The sequence below is a fragment of the Heteronotia binoei genome, chromosome 19 (assembly GCF_032191835.1).
Source record: "Heteronotia binoei isolate CCM8104 ecotype False Entrance Well chromosome 19, APGP_CSIRO_Hbin_v1, whole genome shotgun sequence".
NCBI classification, from domain to species: domain Eukaryota; kingdom Metazoa; phylum Chordata; class Lepidosauria; order Squamata; family Gekkonidae; genus Heteronotia; species Heteronotia binoei.
Window position 1 is genome coordinate 34,786,123 of NC_083241.1, and position 17,127 is coordinate 34,803,249.

General features: G+C 49.4%; 1 protein-coding gene across 1 annotated transcript in view; it reads right to left on the reverse strand.

Annotated features, from left to right (window-relative positions):
* ARID3B (AT-rich interaction domain 3B) overlaps positions 1–17,127 on the reverse strand; it is a 100,575-nt gene that overhangs the window by 78,645 nt on the left and 4,803 nt on the right. Inside the window, exon 2 of the mRNA XM_060260395.1 lies at positions 9,136–9,785. Coding sequence (XP_060116378.1) covers positions 9,136–9,705 — 570 coding nt within the window. The 5' untranslated portion in view covers positions 9,706–9,785. The remainder of the gene's footprint in view (positions 1–9,135; positions 9,786–17,127) is intronic.

The window sequence follows — 17,127 nt, forward strand, 5'->3', positions numbered from 1 at the left end:
CAGACTGACACGGCTGCCTGCTGGCATTGAAGTTGTGAGTTGCCGCATAAATTACCGTATTTTTTGCACCATAAGGCGCTCCGGACGATAGGATGCACCTTCCTCCTGGGGGGGGCGATCCGCTGCCTCCGCCTCCGATCCTGGCGCTTCCCCCGCGCCTGCCTGCCTGGCTCCAGCTTCTTCCAGCAAGCGCTGGGATCGCTCCACGCTGCCCCCACCGCAAACCCAGAACTTGGCGAGCGCAGGCTGTGGAGAGGGCAGCGTGCTTCCTCCGTGCCTGCCTGCCTGGCTCCAGCTCTGACGCTTACAGCAAACGCCAGGATCGCTCCCTCTGCCCTCCGATCCCGGCACTTGCTGTAAGCATCAGAGCTGAAGCCAGGCAGACAGGCACGGTGGAAGCACGCTGCCCTCTCCACAGCCAGCGCTCGCAAAGCGCTGGGTTTGCATAAGGGGCGGGTGCTTCCTCCGTGCCTGTCTGCCTGGCTTCAGCTCTGATGCTTACAGCAAGCGCCGGGATCGGAGGGCAGAGGGAGCAATCCTGGCGCTTGCTGTAAGCGTTAGAGCTGGAGCCAGGCAGGCAGGCGCGGGGGAAGCGCCGGGATCAGAGGCGGAGGCAGTGGATCCCCCCCCAGGAAGGTAGGTACCTTCGCTCCGTAAGACGCGCACACTCCCCCCCCCCCAAGTGCGTCTTATGGTGCGAAAAATACGGTAGTTTGCTCTGGGGCCATTTTTCTGGAGTTAAGACAAAAATGTGTGAGCTGGAGGCTAAAAAACTCTGAGGCAGCTCGCACTAACTCAGCTTAGAGGGAACACCGTTTATAGCATGCTTTAATCCACCTCAAAACTCACTGTGGGGGTAAAAATATAGCGGGAAACTCTTATCAACCCAAACAACAAATAAATCTCACATCCGTCATCTGGGACCTTTAAAGGCAATTTGGGGGCACCAACCAAGTGATGCCCACTGGGACAAAAAAATCCCCACTTCAAAGGCACCCTTCGGTGGCATTATTTTTCTGTGCGTGTTAAAGCAAATCACACTCCCAGTTTTAACAAAGGAAGTACGGAGAGTTGCCAGGTGAGGAAATACCAGGAGGGTTTGAGGATAGAGCCTGAGGAGGGTGGGGCTTGGGGTGGGAGGGAGGGACTTCAGTGGGGTATAATGCCATAGAACGGGGCCGTCAAACGCCCAGCCCGCAGGCCACACCTGGCCTGCCCACACTTCAATCAGGCCCATGGCAATTCCCCTCCTCACCCTTCAAAGCTCTGAGGCTGCTGACAACGTTCTTGGCTCCTACTGCCTTGTCTTTGCTGGCTTCTAGGCTCGCAAAACTGCAAGGAAAATCCATTCCATGTTCTCCTTGCCACTTCGTGCTGCAATGTATTTCAATGGAGTGGAGCTAAGGCAGTTTCAGGTTTTGCCGTGTTTGTGGCCACCTGAAGCTCCTTCCAAATGAAGAGCTGGATGATTTGAGCCAGCTTGTCTCAGACCTGAGAACTGATGCCTAGTGGGTACACTAACCCACAGCCAAAGGGGTTACAATAACCCACAGTGATATTACACTGAAGAGCCATTGCCAGTGTGAATAGATCTGGGGGTGGGGGTGGGCAGAGAAGCTCGCAATGCCCAGCCATTTCATGTTTTCATAGGGTCAGAGCATTTTATATTTTCAGTTTACATTTTCAGTTTTTTCTGAGATTCCTGTGCTTTTTCCTTCGTGTTTTATTTTAAAAACTGTATTGCCGAATCCCACTATTCTCCCACCGTTCCATTTTAAACAAAATATCACAAGAGCTTTAAGCACGCTTGTATTTTAAGAAAGAAAAATCTTCAATTGTCTTTGTCCACGTCCTTTATAAAGTCTGTATCTCCGCTGCATGGCATTACATTTATGATGTGCATGGTCCCTGCCCCACAAAGTCCCATTTGTGTCAAATCCGGCCCTTGTAACAAATGAGTGTCGTACAGTCCATCTTCCAAGGCGACCGTTTTCTCCAGGTGAATTGATCTCTGCCACCTAGAGATCAGTTGTAATAGTGGGAGATCTCCAGCCATCAGCTGGAAGTTGGCAACCCTAGTTCCAGTGTGCATGATGGACCGGGCCATTGGTACATCTAGTCCATCATCCCAGACCACAAAGATGCCTCCAAAAGCCCTTCACATTCGATAAAATGTACAAGCAAGACTAACAACCGTTTAGCACAAACAATAAATAACAAGTATTCAATACATCATGCAAATCAACATACATAGTTCCAAAGTAAGGTATCAAAGTAAAGTCCAAACTCTCACACCGTTTCCCAAAAATGTCCAATTGGCCAATATAACCAGCAGTCCCTTTTCCAATTGGCTCGTATCCATTGCCAGATATCAAAATGATTGTAGAATAAAATCTCGGTAGCCCAAGGGAAAGTGTGGGACTTTGATCCTGAAAATATCGGACTGGTGCCCCGATTAACAAAACGAATCATTCCGCTTTTGTATTCAATGAGCCAGAGCGCACGGAAACCCGTGGTTGAGAAAGGCATGATTGCCAAAACCAGTCCCTTGGGCTACAAAGCTGAACAAAGATTTCCTTCTACAATCATTTTGATATCTGGCAACGAATACGGGCCAATTGGAAAAAGGGACTGCTGGCTATATTGGCCAATTGGACATTTTTGGGAAACGGTGTGAGAGTCTGGATTTCACTTTGATACCTTACCTTTGGAGCTATGTACGTTGACTGCATGATGTATTGAATGTATTATCTACTATTTGTGCTACACGGTCGCTTGTCTTGCTTCCGAAAGACCTTCGAGCAGGGCAATAAGGGCAAACCTTCTCTCTGCGGTCTCCATCCCAGCAACAGTGTTTGGAAGGTTGCGGCCTCCAAACATGGAGGCTCTGTTAAGTTGGCGTGGCTGACAGCCACAGACGGATCCTTCCCTCCATCCGTTGGTCTCGCCCCTTTTCAAAGCAAACTCGCTGAGAAGCTGCTGCTACATCTTGCAGCTATTGCATTCTGCGCATTTATTATTCCTCGCTTCAGGCACGTTAACTGTTCCCAACAGGGGTCATTTTGCAGAAAAATAGGTGGTGGAGCTCATTAGCATAACTCATGAGCATATGCCGCTCCCCCCCCAGCCAAAAGCGACCCGACGCAAGAAAGGAGAGCCGCGAGCGAGTGAGGCCTGCTTGGGCTGGCTAGAGATCCAGCCAGCTCGAGCAGGCCTTGCTCTCCTCCCTCCCCCCCTCCACCACCCCGTCAAAAGGCCAGCAAGCCACCCGCTACCCGAAATCACATCAGAAGTGGAGAAAGGGTGGTGCGGGCTTCTCCAGGAGTTAATGAGGGCTGCTGGGGGCGTGGCAAAGCCCCTGGTGGCTGGCTGGCTGCCGGCTCTCCTAATCCAGGGATGGTTATGCAGCTGCACCTGCTATTCAGTGGACAAGGCAGGTGGGGAGGAAGAGGGGGAACCCTCAGAAAGGTTCAGGAGCTGCGCTCCGGTGAGCTCCTGCTGAATCCGTAGTCTGGTTCCCAAGATCGTGAAGGGCTTTTATCTTAACCAACTTCTTTCAATGGTCTACTATTCTGTTTCATTTTAATGCTGTTTACGACCAATGGGCTTATTTTTAACATTGCCCCGTATTTTTCATCGGAGGCTGCCTCGAGAAGAAGTCTTTTAAGAGACGGCAGGGAAATGTCTTAAATGAGCGGCTGCCCTCTCCCCCGCAAAAAAAAAATCCCCCAGGCCATGCAATAGCCGTCTTACACGGGGGCGCTGCGGTGAAAGAGATAAGAAAGCCGGAATTTCAAACTGTTTGAAGTGATCCTTTCTGGTTGGGGGGGGGGGACGGGGCTGTAAAGAGGAACCCTGGATTTTATGCGCTTCTCAGCCCGGTTCCGTTCATAAGATCCGGAGGAAGCAATGGGCTGAGTCGTTTCCCCGCCCCCACTCGGACTGCAATCCCACACAGACTAACTCCAAAGTAATCCCTAATGAGCTCCCCAGGGCTTACTTCTAAGCAAACACAAATGGACAAGCGGGCTGTGCTATAGTGCAGGGGTCCCCAACCTCCGGTCCGTGGCCTTGCTAGCAACCGGGCCGAGAGTTATATAATTATTTCATTATACATTACAATGTAGCGATAATAAGAGAAAGACATTGGATTTATATCCTGCCCTCCGCTCCGAATCTCAGAACGGCTCGCAATCTCCTTCCTCCCCCCCCCCCCGCAACAGACACCCTGTGAGGTGGGTGGGGCTGAGAGAGCTCTTCCAGAAGCTGCCCCTTTTTCAAGGACAACCTCTGCCAGAGCTATGGCTGACCCAAGGCCATTCCAGCAGCTGCAAGTGGAGGAGTGGGGAATCAAACCCGGTTCTCCCAGATAAGAGTCTGCACACTTAGAGCTATGGCTGACCCAAGGCCATTCCAGCAGCTGCAAGTGGAGGAGTGGGGAATCCAACCTGGTTCTCCCAGGTAAGAGTCTGCACACTTAGAGCTATGGCTGACCCAAGGCCATTCCAGCAGCTGCAAGTGGAGGAGTGGGGAAGCCAACCCGGTTCCCCCAGATAAGAGTCTGCACACTTAGAGCTATGGCTGACCCAAGGCCATTCCAGCAGCTGCAAGTGGAGGAGTGGGGAAGCCAACCCGGTTCTCCCAGATAAGAGTCTGCACACTTAGAGCTATGGCTGACCCAAGGCCATTCCAGCAGCTGCAAGTGGAGGAGTGGGGAAGCCAACCCGGTTCTCCCAGATAAGAGTCTGCACACTTAGAGCGATGGCTGACCCAAGGCCATTCCAGCAGCTGCAAGTGGAGGAGTGGGGAATCAAACCCGGTTCTTCCAGGTAAGAGTCTGCGCACTTAACCGCCGCACCAAAATAATGTGCACAATTTGTATCATCCTGAAACCATCGCCCGCTCCTGCCCTCCCTCCCCCGCGGTCCATGGAAAAATTGCCTTCCAGAAAATGGGTCCCTGGTGCCAAAAAGGTTGGGGAACACTGCTGTAGTGTATCAAAATGACTTTATGCTTCCAAATTTCCTGAACGCTACAGCCTGGAGCAGAAGTACAGTTTATCTAGGTGCTCTGCTGACAATTGCCTGCTACGCTAGTGTTGGCTGAACCCCTCCAAACACTGCGGCAAGGTGACTGCAGGAGGCACCCAGCCACCCACTGTGGGGTAGGAGCCACTGTGTCTTTTATTTCTAACAAGGAAGGATGGGAAATTCCTGAAACTGGGGGGGGGGGGGGGTTGTAGCAGGAGCTCCTTTGCAGATTAGGCTACACACCCCCTGATGAAGGCAATCCTCCTGGAGCTTACAGAAGGCCCCGCACTAAGAGCCCTGTAAGCTCTTGGAGGATTGGTTACATCAGAGGGGTGTGGCTTAATATGCAAAGGAGATCCTGCTACCAAAAAAAAGCCTTGCCTGAAACCATTTTGAAGACGTTCACACAAGACACAAGAGGGCTGCAGCCCCTTATGATGTGAAACAGCGGAATGGCGTTGCGTAAGATGAGCCAATTTTGTCTGGGATGGTTCTATCACTGCTGCTCAATTTGTTTACAAGCCATAAATCTCTGGGCAGCTAATGTTTGCCAGAAAGTTCGTCAAGAGTTAACTCCCAATAAGCAGGGAGTCCGTATGAATGTACATTATTCTGAATTGGTCCATCAAAGGCAGTATTGTCTACTCAGACTGGCGGTGGCCCTCCAAGGTTTCCGGCTGGAAGTCTTTACACATCAACTTGCTGCCTTGGTCCTTCTAACTGGAGATGCCAGGGATTGAACTTGGGACCTTCTGCATGCCAAGTAGATGCTCTACCAATAAGCCAGGGTCACAGGTCAAGGTCTTTCCCATCCCCTACTGACTGGTCCTTTAAACTGCAGGTGCTGGGGATTGAACCTGGGACCTTCTACATGCCAAGCAGATGCTTTACCAATGAGCCAGGGTCTCAGGTCAAGGTCTTTCCTGTCACCTACTGACTGGTCCTTTTAACTGCAGGAGCTGGGGATTGAACCTGGGACCTTCTGCATGCCAAGTAGATGCTCTACCAATGAGCCAGGGTCTCAGGTCAAGGTCTTTCCCGTCACCTACTGACTGGTCCTTTTAACTGCAGGAGCTGGGGATTGAACCTGGGACCTTCTGCATGCCAAGTAGATGCTCTACCAATGAGCCAGGGTCTCAGGTCAAGGTCTTTCCCGTCACCTACTGACTGGTCCTTTTAACTGCAGGTGCTGGGGATTGAACCTGGGACCTTCTACATGCCAAGCAGATGCTCTACCAAAAAGCCAGGGTCACAGGTCAAGGTCTTTCCCATCACCTACTGCCTGGTCCTTTTACTGCAGGTGCTGGGGATTGAACCTGGGACCTTCTACATGCCAAGCAGATGCTCTACCAATGAGCCAGGGTCTCAGGTCAAGGTCTTCCCCATCACCTACTGCCTGGTACTTTTAACTGGAGATACCAGTTAAATGCTGGATCTTCTGCAAGCCAAGCAGAGGTTCTGCCACTGAGCCAAAGGCCCACATAAGGTGGTTTATAGTTAGCAGATCATACCGTTTGGAGAAATCCCTTTCATCTAACATTTCTATATATTAGAGCATACAACAGACCAATCCATTGAGGAGGAACTATCAGCACTAGGGAGGGTGGAAGAGGAGGCCAGCTGCAATTAAGCCCACCACCAACGCAGCTGACGCTTCCCACTTCTCCATTTGCAAAGAGGCCTTTTGCCACTCAAAAGCAGTCTCTCTTGAGCAACGAGCCGTGGAGGAAACGCAACTGGAAGGCCGCCAACCCCCGCGCAAGTCAGTTCATGAACTCCCTGAAACACGGCACCCAGACACCCCTTTCACCGTTGACTCAGCAGCTGCGGGGAGGGGGGGGACTTCCGCCAATTGCATCACCCTGCAAGGTTTTCTTGTTCAGTCGCAACACCCGAGGCTCCTGGGACCACAAGAGGCACACAGCAGAAGACACGCTGCCGAGTCAGTCGTGCCAATGCTGTTGATGCTCAACGCGAGCCCAACGGATGAAGGGAAGGATTCCAAGTGCCTGCACAAGCAAAGCACCTTACTCCATTCTGGCCGTGTGTTTCCCCGGCCCTTCCGGTGTCCTATCTAGCAGGCACGAACCACAAAAACGTTTTCCCCGGCATTATAACGCCCCTAGATAAATCTAATACGCAGCTTCATTCGGAATATGGCATACAGTTCTGGTCACTGTACCTCAACAAAGATATTACCGCATCGGAAAAGATGCAAGAAAAAGGGCAACTAACACGATTAAGGGGACAGAACGCCTTCCGTATGAAGAAAGACTAAAGAGGTTAGGGTTCTTTAGCTTGGTGAAACGATGACCGAGGGGTGACATGATAAGAGGTTCACGAAATTACACACGAGACAGAGACGACAGAGAAAGAAGTACTTTTCTCCTTTTCTTACAACGTGAGAACTTGCGTGCGCTCAATGAAATTAATGCGCCATGAGCTTACAGAATATATAAAAAGAAGTCCTTCTGCACCCCAAAAAATAAACGATCGTGGGGAATTCACTGCTGCAGGGAGCGGTGGCAGCTACAGGCACAGCTTCAAAAGGGGACTGGAGGAACAGATGGGGCTATCAGCAGCTATAAGACCACAAAATATAGATGGAAAACTGTCTAGGAAAGTGATGCTCTGTATTTTTGGAGCTTGGGGAGCAACAGTGGGAGGGCTTCTGGAGTTATGGTCCCACTCACGGACTTTCTGATGGCATAGTGTGTTTTGGCCACTATGTGACACAGATCCTGGTTTAACTGTTTTAACTTCTTAATATGTCCTAATTGTTCCGATTGTTTTACTGTTTATTTATTGATTGTTGCAGTGTAATTGTCGGTTTTAATTGTTTGACGTGTTGGAATCCGCACTGAGCCCATTATGGGAAAGGGCGGAATATAAATTAACAGAAATAAAATAAAGAGTCGGTCTGGACGGGCCTTCGGTCTGGACTAACATGGCTTCTCTTATGTTCTTATCTCTCAAGGGGCCTGATTACACTAAGTCTTTTGATTCCTAGCCAACAGGCAACTCTGGTCTTAAGAACATAAGAGAAGCCATGTTGGATCAGGCCAATGGCCCCTCCAGTCCAACAGTCTGTGTCACATAAGAACATAAGAGAAGCCATGTTGGATCAGGCCAATGGCCCCTCCAGTCCAACAGTCTGTGTCACATAAGAACATAAGAGAAGCCATGTTGGATCAGGCCAATGGCCCATCCAGTCCAACACTCTGTGTCACACAGTGGCCAATATATGTGTGTATATACACACACACACACAAATATACATACATATACATACCTACATATACAAACACACACACACACATATATATACACACACACACACTGTGGCTAATAGCTACTGATGGCACTATTGGATGCGCTACTGGAATGAAGGCGCGAACGTCTCAGGCTAGCCTGATCTCATCAGATCTTGGAAGGTAAGCTGGGTCAGCCCTGCTTAACACTTGGATGGGAGACCATCAAAGAAGGCCAGGGTTGCTATGCGGAGGCAGGCAATGACAAACTGCCTCCAAACATCTCGTCTTGCAAATCCTACGGGGTCACTGTAAGTCAGCTGTAGTTTGAAGAAGAAAAAGACAGCAGGTTTATAGTCCGCCCTTCTCTCTGAATCAGGGACTCAGAGCGGCTTACAATCTCCTATATCTTCTCCCCACACAACAGACACCCTGTGAGGTAGGTGGGGCTGAGAGAGCTCTCCCAGAAGCTGCCCTTTCAAGGACAAGCTTTGTGATAACTATGGCTGACCCAAGGCCATTCCAGCCGCTGCAAGTGAAGGAGTGGGGAATCAAACCCGGTTCTCCCAGATAAGAGAGCTACGGCTGACCCAAGGCCATTCCAGCAGGTGCAAGTGGAGGAGTGAGGCATCAAACCCGGTTCTCCCAGATAAGAGTCCGCACACGTAACCGTTACACCAAACTGGCTCTCTTTAATAGCATTTTCCACGAACAACGGGACACACATGGGCAATGTCTGTCTCCAGGACCATCAAATGTGCTCTCTCTCTCTCTCTCTCATTGTAAACAACCAACCTCAGAGGTTTTTTTGGGAGGGAGGGGGAAAGGAAGAGAGAATAAACATTTTCACTGACCTGCTTGAGCTGCTGCTCGTCCAGCCTCCACATCTGCCTCCCGGACAAGGAGCCGGAATACAGAACGCCGGCCGCCTCTTTACCCTGCTCTTCCTTCCCGTGGTGTCCTCGCTGCGCCCCGAGGGCCGGCAGGGGTTGCAAAGAGGAAGCCACTCTTTGGTTGGGGGGACCCGTTTTAGAAGCCTGAAAATACTTCAGGGCGGAGCACGCGTCCTTGCCGTGCGCGGGGGCGGCCGCATCGTCCTCCAGGTCTCCGTCTTCTTCTTCCAAGTCCTCATCGCCTTCCTCCTCCTCCTCGTCCTCCTCCGAGTTCACGCTGCTCTGGTCGAATGTTCGGGCAGCCCCAAACACGGGCGGGACTCGGGCCAGGTGAGAGTGGGTCGTGTCACCGGAAGGCTTGCCGGAGGCGGCCGAGAGCGCCGCTTGCTGCGCCGGCTGCCCGTAGTGCGGCGGCGCCTCCCGCGCCTGCCTCTGCTGCCTCTCCCGGGAATCCATCTGCGGAGGCGCTTGGTGCTGCTGTTGCTGCTGCTGCTGCTTCTGCAGCTGCTCCACCACGGCCTCCAGCTTCATCCTGCCGTTAACATGTCTGTGGCGAGAGAGGTGCGCTGCCGGGTCGGCCTCCAGCTAAAGCCGCCGGAGGGGGACGAAATCTGAAACACAAATATTTGCGCCCTGGGGTAAATGACTTGCAGGCTTTCCCGCCGTCGTTGTGGGACAAGGAGGAGACTTTAAAACGGACACCCCGGAACAGGGATCATGAAAAGGGGAAAAGGCCTCCGAGCAATTCCCCCTCTGCTCTAATCAAGGCGATGGCGATATCTGTTGTACCTCCAAATCCTTTATGAGCATTCTTTGCAACAGGGGTCCCCAATCCCTGGGCTGTGGACCGGTACTGGTCTGTGGCCTGTTAGCGACCGGACCGTGAGTTGTATAATTATTGTATCCTATATTACAATGTAGTAATAATAATGATAAGATGACAACACCAGATTTATATCCTGCCCTCCACTCTAAATCTGAGCGGCTCACAATCTCCTTTGTCTCCCTCCCCCACAACAGACACCATTAGAGGAGGGTGGGGCTGAGAGAGCTCTCCCCAGAACCTGCCTTTTCAAGGACAGATTCTGCAAGAGTTACAACAAAAAATGCAAGCTAGTGACCAATTTACTAAGAAGTATATAGAAATCAGTCCAAGTGTCCAAAACATGTATATTCAAGTCCCAAAGTAGTGTGCTGACAAGCCAATCGACTGAGTACTTGTTTCTTTCCAGTCTTCATCAGACCTGGGACCAATATTGATTCAATTATATAGATTTTTTACACAATTTTCAAAAAAGAGGGACACAGAGGATCTCCAGCAGCAATTTCACATCGGCTACAACTCCGTATGTGGCTTCTTTGGCACAAGAAGCCACATACATAGCTGTAGTTGATGTGAAATTACTGCTGGAGACGCTCTGCGTCCCTCTTTTTTGAAAATTGTGTAAAAAATCTATATAATTGAATCAATATTGGTCCCAGGTCTGATGAAGACTGGAAAGAAACAAGTACTCAATCGATTGGCTTGTCAGCACACTACTTTGGGACTTGAATATACATGTTTTGGACATTTGGACTGATTTCTATATACTTCTAAGTAAACTGGTCACTAGCTTGCATTTTTTGTTGTGTTATCCATTATAGTGACCTCTCTCGGATTGTATTCTATTCTTCTCTGCAAGAGCTACAGCTGACCCAAGGCCATTCCAGCAAGTGGAGGAGTGGGGAATCAAACCTGGTTCTCCCAGATAAGAGTCCGCATGCTTAACCACTGCATCAAAATAAAGTGCACAGCTGTACCATCCCGAAACCATCCCCCCCACCCGGCCCCGGTCCGTGGAAAAATTGTCTCCCACAAAACTGGTCCCTGGTGCCAAAAAGGTTGGGGACCACTGCTTTATAAGACCCCTCCCGCCTTCTGACTGGGATAACAGGCCTCGGATCAACATTTCTACTCTGCGTCTGACTCTCCAAAGCTTATACCGTGAAATTCTTTCTGGTCTCTAAGGTCCCCCAGGCTAGCCTGATCTTGTGAGATCTCGGAAGCTAAGCAGGGTCTGCCCTGGTTAGTATTTGGATGGGAGAGCTCCAAGGAATGCCGGGCTCGTGACGTGGAGGCGGACAATGGCAAACCATCCGCGAGCGTCCCACGCCTTGGAAACCCATGGGGTTGCCGTAAGTCAGCTGTGCCTTCACGGCACCTTCCACCACCAAAATGCCACTGGACTCATATCTAACTGGTCTACTGCCCCGCTACCCTCTGAAACCATCTTCACAAAAAAGTCACACATTTCAAATTGCTTCTTTCCCGACTCAGCGTAGTACTCGTTTACAACCCTGTCACCAAAATACAGCATCAAAAATGGCTCCCGTTATCTGTGGAGAGGGAGTGCTGTTTTCCCTACCGCCAAACATTTTAAATATTTACTGTGTTTACGATGTTACATTTCCCGAGCATATCGCTTAGAAGGCTTATCTGGCTGGCCAGCCTTCGGCAGGAGCCAAACCTCAATGCAATACAATTGACAGAAAACAATTACAATCTGTACAACGACAACCAAAAATGGAGACCTATTTATTAACTGCCGGGGTTTACTTTCTAAATGAAATCGACTGGATGGTTCTTCACCTAGAACAGGGGTGGCCAAACTGTGCCTCTTTCACACATATCGTGAGGCTTTCGCCACCCCCACTGCCCCACCTGAAGAAGACATTTATTTGTCTCTTTAAATCATTTCTCCAAGCCGAGCCAGCCGAGGGCTTTGAGAATGCATTTAAAGTTACTTTCTTTCCACCTCCACATTCCCATCTATTTGCCTCCCTGCCTTCCTCCCACCATCCAATGTTCATGTCTTGTGGCTCTCAAACATCTGACGTTGATTCTATGTGGCTCTTACATTAAGCAAGTTTGCCCCCCCCCCCCCGATCTAGAAACACGTTTGCAAGATTATTCTTTTCTGCTTGCTGTTTCACTAGAGCCTCATCGGACAATTATTATTCCAAGTATTGCTATAAAAATCAGAGAGTTTGTGTTGTGGCAGAGGTCAGTAAGACTCGTTTTCAGGAATAGACAGTTAAGTAACAAACAGGGCAATCCTTAAAAAAAAAGATCTTCCTTAGATTAAGCCTAACTGAACAAACCTCACTTGAATTCTGAGTAGACTTGTTCAGATCACTTTTCAAACCCATCTAATAGGAGTGACCAAACCCCTTAGGATTTATCAAGCATGCACTGCGGGAAAGGCGGGATGTAAGTTGAACAAAATAAATAGCTTATTTTATGTTTAGCCTGGAGAGGAGGCGGCTGAGAGGTGATCGGATCACCATCTTCAAGTACTTGAAGGGCTGTCCTACAGAGGATGATGCGGAATTGTTTTCTGTGGCCCCGGAAGGTCGGACCAGAACCAACAGATTGAAATTAAATCAGAAGTTTCTGGCTCAATTAGGAAGAACTTCCTGACCGTTAGAGCGGTTCCTCAGTGGAACAGGCTTCCTGGGGAGGTGGTGGGCTCTCCTTCCTTGGAGGTTTTTGAACAAAGGCTAGATGGCCATCTGACAGCAATGAGGATTCTGTGAACTTAGGGGGAGGTATTTGTGAATGTCCTGCATCGTGCAGGGGGTTAGACCCAGGGGGTCCTTCCAACTCTATGATTCTATGATTTGAAGCATTTATGAGCCATCTTTCTACCTCCCAGCATTCAAGGCAGCTTGCCATATAATTTTATTATTAACGGTTGTTTTTTTTAATTGCGCATACATCTTTAACAAACTTCCGCCTTCATTCACAACACTGTTCCCAACCATAGAAACATGTCCAACATTGGGAATGAAATGCCTGGAGACAAATAGGAGTGTGGGGGGAGGGATGCGGGAGAAAGGATCTTGCCAGGAGTTAGCATTATCAGTCAACACTATCACGCCAACAGTCTGCCAGGAAAGATACTCCCTCTCCGGCAGCTACTGTTCTCATTTTAGTCAAGACGGTTTGAGGGCATAGCCCCCCCCCCACACCCCAATGCAACGAACAACCGCTGACCGTAAGGTGGTTTTTGAAGATGTTAACGAGAAAACTCGCAATTGGCAATTACGGCATCAACCATCCTCAAAGGGAATCACACCCAAAATTAATAAGAAATTTAAAGTAAAAAAAAAAAAATCGGGAAAACAGCTCTGACCTTTCAAGAGTATGGCAGAGCTGAGGAGGTTCCCTTCCGTTCGAGCCGCAATAAAAGCGACGAGTGAACTTTCTCAGGATAGAAGAAGCACGGCGGACTTTATCCAACCATGCTGGCGTTCAGCGGTAAATCGGAATGAATACAGTAACCAAGAAAACCACAAGGGGAAAAAAAAGAGAGAACGAGAGACCCCATCTTGTCTCCGCTACCTTTCTGCTGGAGAAACGCTTTCTAAGAATGTGGGGGATATTTTGCTAAAATGAAGCATTTTATCTCAAGAGGCGATGCGCAGCGTGGAGTTGTGTGAAGCGCCCTGGCTGCGCTTGGACTGATCACTCTCAACTTCTCCCTCTCAGCCTAGCCTACCTCACAGGGCAAGAGTAAAAAGGATGACAGAACTAGCAGCACTTGATCACACTGGAGGAAGGATGGAGGAAGACGACTGCAGATTTATATCCAGCCCTTCTCTCTGAATCAGAGACTCAGAGCACCTTACAATCTCCTATATCTTCTCCCCCCCCCAAACAGACACCCTGTGAGGTGGGTGGGGCTGAGAGGGCTCTCACAGCAGCTGCCCTTTCAAGGACAACCTCTGCCAGAGCTATGGCTGACCCAAGGCCATTCCAGCAGCTGCAAGTGGAGGAGTGGGGAATCAAACCCAGTTCTCCCAGATAAGAGTCCGCACACTTAACCACTACACCAGACTGGCTCTCCCCTTTTAGCAGAGACTGAACACATCCAGGTCTCGCTCTATTGAAGGTTCCCATTAAGTGGCAGCAAAGAAGCTTAAAAAAAACCAGTACTTGCAAGTTGTAAACAAAGAGCGAAAAAAAATCACAAAGCAAACATTCACCAGGAGCTTTCAGGTGGATTAGAAACAACACAGCGGCGCTAAAGCCAATACCAGACATGGTGTTCATAAAGAGCAGAAATGGTAACTCCTGGAGTATAAGCATGTAAACAGAACTGTGGCATTAGCATCCAGCATGAGATCATGGCTAAACCACAGCATGGCATATAAGCTTTTGCTTGCGTTTATTACCATGCGGCCTTAGGTGGAAAGACCCCAAATGCAAAGACTAGGGAACATGCGCTAAAGGAATAACACTAGAATTCATTACTCAGTATTTTGTTGATGCGAAGGGGAAACACCGCGGGTGCAAAGGCATGCTCTCTGGATCCTGCGGGTGTCATCCCGGCCAAAACCAATCCTCCAAACGGCAGGTTCGAGCAAGCCTGACGCTTTGTTCAGAGTGCGGCAATTAAGCATGAATGCAAAAGCGCCATCGCCTCCAGAGACGAAAGAAAGGCTCCGGAGTGAAAGGCTGCCGCATCTCGAGCAATCCTCAAAACGCAAGCATCAAAAGCCCGACAAAACATTTTAAGGATATTCCAGACCGGTGAGCGCTTTGCTCTAAATCGCCCGGCGCTTTGGGGGATCAAAGGGGAAAACGTGAAATCCCGAACTCTAGTAATTTACCAAGCCTCTCGGCTCGCTGCCCCGGAGACGCTAAGTGCCCGATTGCTATCAGGATTTCAGTCTCTAAACAGGATCTATTATCTGACCCGAAACATGTTTACGCAGACAGAAGCTGAACCGTGTTCAATGGGACTTGTTCTGTGGTAAGCGCGTTCAGGATTCCAGCCTTAAAGGAAAAGCTTGCTGACCGTTTCAGAGACAAACTGTATCAATTCAATACCCGCGGATCCAAGAGTGACCATAACCATCACAGGGCACCGAGGAGGATTTCTGTCCCACGAACCCTCAAAAGCACCCCGAGAAAACTGCCCAACGTCCTTGTTCCTCCGATTAACGGTCCAGAACAATGAATAATAATTGCCACCTATATCTTATTTAAACACCAACAAACCGCGTGTTCAGTTCTGAACGCATTTCCCAATCCTGTAACTACTCTGACCCAGCATCAGAGAAGGACCGCAACCGGGCCTCTTAGTGCTCTTCCCATTATGTATGTGCTTCCCCCCCCCTCATAAATCTTGTTGACCAAAAAACAGAAACACGACTAAACAAATTGGTCAGAACTAGACACAACCACCCTCAACACGTCTTCCCGGAAGTAAGCCCCATAGCGAGAGATTGTCAGGGATGCTTTAGGCCAGAGGAGTCAAACATCCATCCCGGAGGGGGGGCATCAGGCCTCTGGGGGGCTCCTATCAGGCCCCTTGGCAACTGGTTCTTGTCTGCTTCCTTCTCTCTCTCTTGCTTCCTTCTGCAACTCAGCTTGCTTTGCAATCACACAGGAAGTACAGAGCAAAACATCTATTTCTCTATTGGCTGAGGGGAGGGACAGTGGCTCAGTGGTAGAGCATCTGCTTGGGAAGCAGAAGGTCCCAGGTTCAATCCCTGGCATCTCCAAAAAAGGGTCCAGGCAAATAGGTGTGAAAACCCTCAGCTTGAGACCCTGGAGGGCCGCTGCCAGTCTGAGAAGACAATACTGACTTTGATGGACCGAGGGTCTGATTCAGTATAAGGCAGCTTCATATGTTCATATGTTCATTTCCTGGACCCTGGGGAGGGAGGGAAAGAGCCGGAGCTTCCTTTGCCCAGTTCCCTGGATCCCATGGGAGAAATACAAAGAAAGCACCTTTCAGACCAATGAGTACTAATGTTTTAAGCATGTTTTATTTTAAGGTTGTGGTTTTTTTAAAGAAACAAACCCAATTTAATTGTGTTTGCCTGTTCCTTTAAAAGTTTATATCTCTGCTACCTAATCTTAAATAGGTACAACTCATGGCCTGGCCCAACAAGGTCTCATTTATGTCAGATCTGGCCCTCATAACAAATGAGTTCGACACCCCTGATTTAGGTTGAAGTGGTACCGAGCAGGCAGGTTGAACCAGGTGGCCTGCATAGCCCCTTCCAACCCCTACGACTCTTCTATGATTAATCTCCAGACAGTAGGCACAACCTATCTGAAGAAGTGAGCAGTGGCTCACAAAAACTCACACCCTGCCACAAATTGTGTTGGTCTTTAAGGTGCTACTGGAATCTTGTCCCTGCCTGCTGCTACAAACAAACATTTTGATCTCTTTCTCTGACTTCTCAAACCAAGACTTTCCCCTTCAAGCAATGTCATGGGGTCCAGAACCGGTATTTTATCCACTCTTAAGAGGCAGCCGTAACTAGCCGTAACTGCACTCTCACACACACACACCCCGCTCCATTTGTTTCACACCCCAGTTCCATACATGTTTGTTCAGAATCAAGGATTAATGGGTTTAATGAGGCATCCTCCTAAGCAAGATCTGTAAAGTTCAAGCCTAAACACAGTTACACCGTTCTAAAGCCACTGGAGTTAATGGAGGTTTTTAAACAGAGGCATCTGACAGCAATGCCGATTCTGTGAACTTCGGCAGATCATGAGAAAGACGGCAGGGAGGGTTGCATCAGGGCTTGGTTCTCGTGGCCGTTTCTTACACGCCCAGGGAAATGCTGATGGTCACTTTGGGGTCAATCAGCAACTTTTCCCTGGGCCAGTTTGGCAAGAGATCCTGGAGGTTTTTGCCATCTTCCGGGCATAGAGGAGGGGTCACTGGGGATGTGGGGGGAAAGGTATTTGTGATTTTCCTGTATTCTGCCGGGGGGGGGGGTGGACTAGATGACCCTGGAGTTCCCTTCCAACTGTACAATTCTATTATTTGGAAAGGTGTAACTCTGTTGAGGATGGCACTGTTAATCCGTCAGTTATCGTGTTAGGAGGAGTGTATTACAAAAGGGTGCGAGGAAAACGACTGTGGAGAAATTGTCTCAACATAC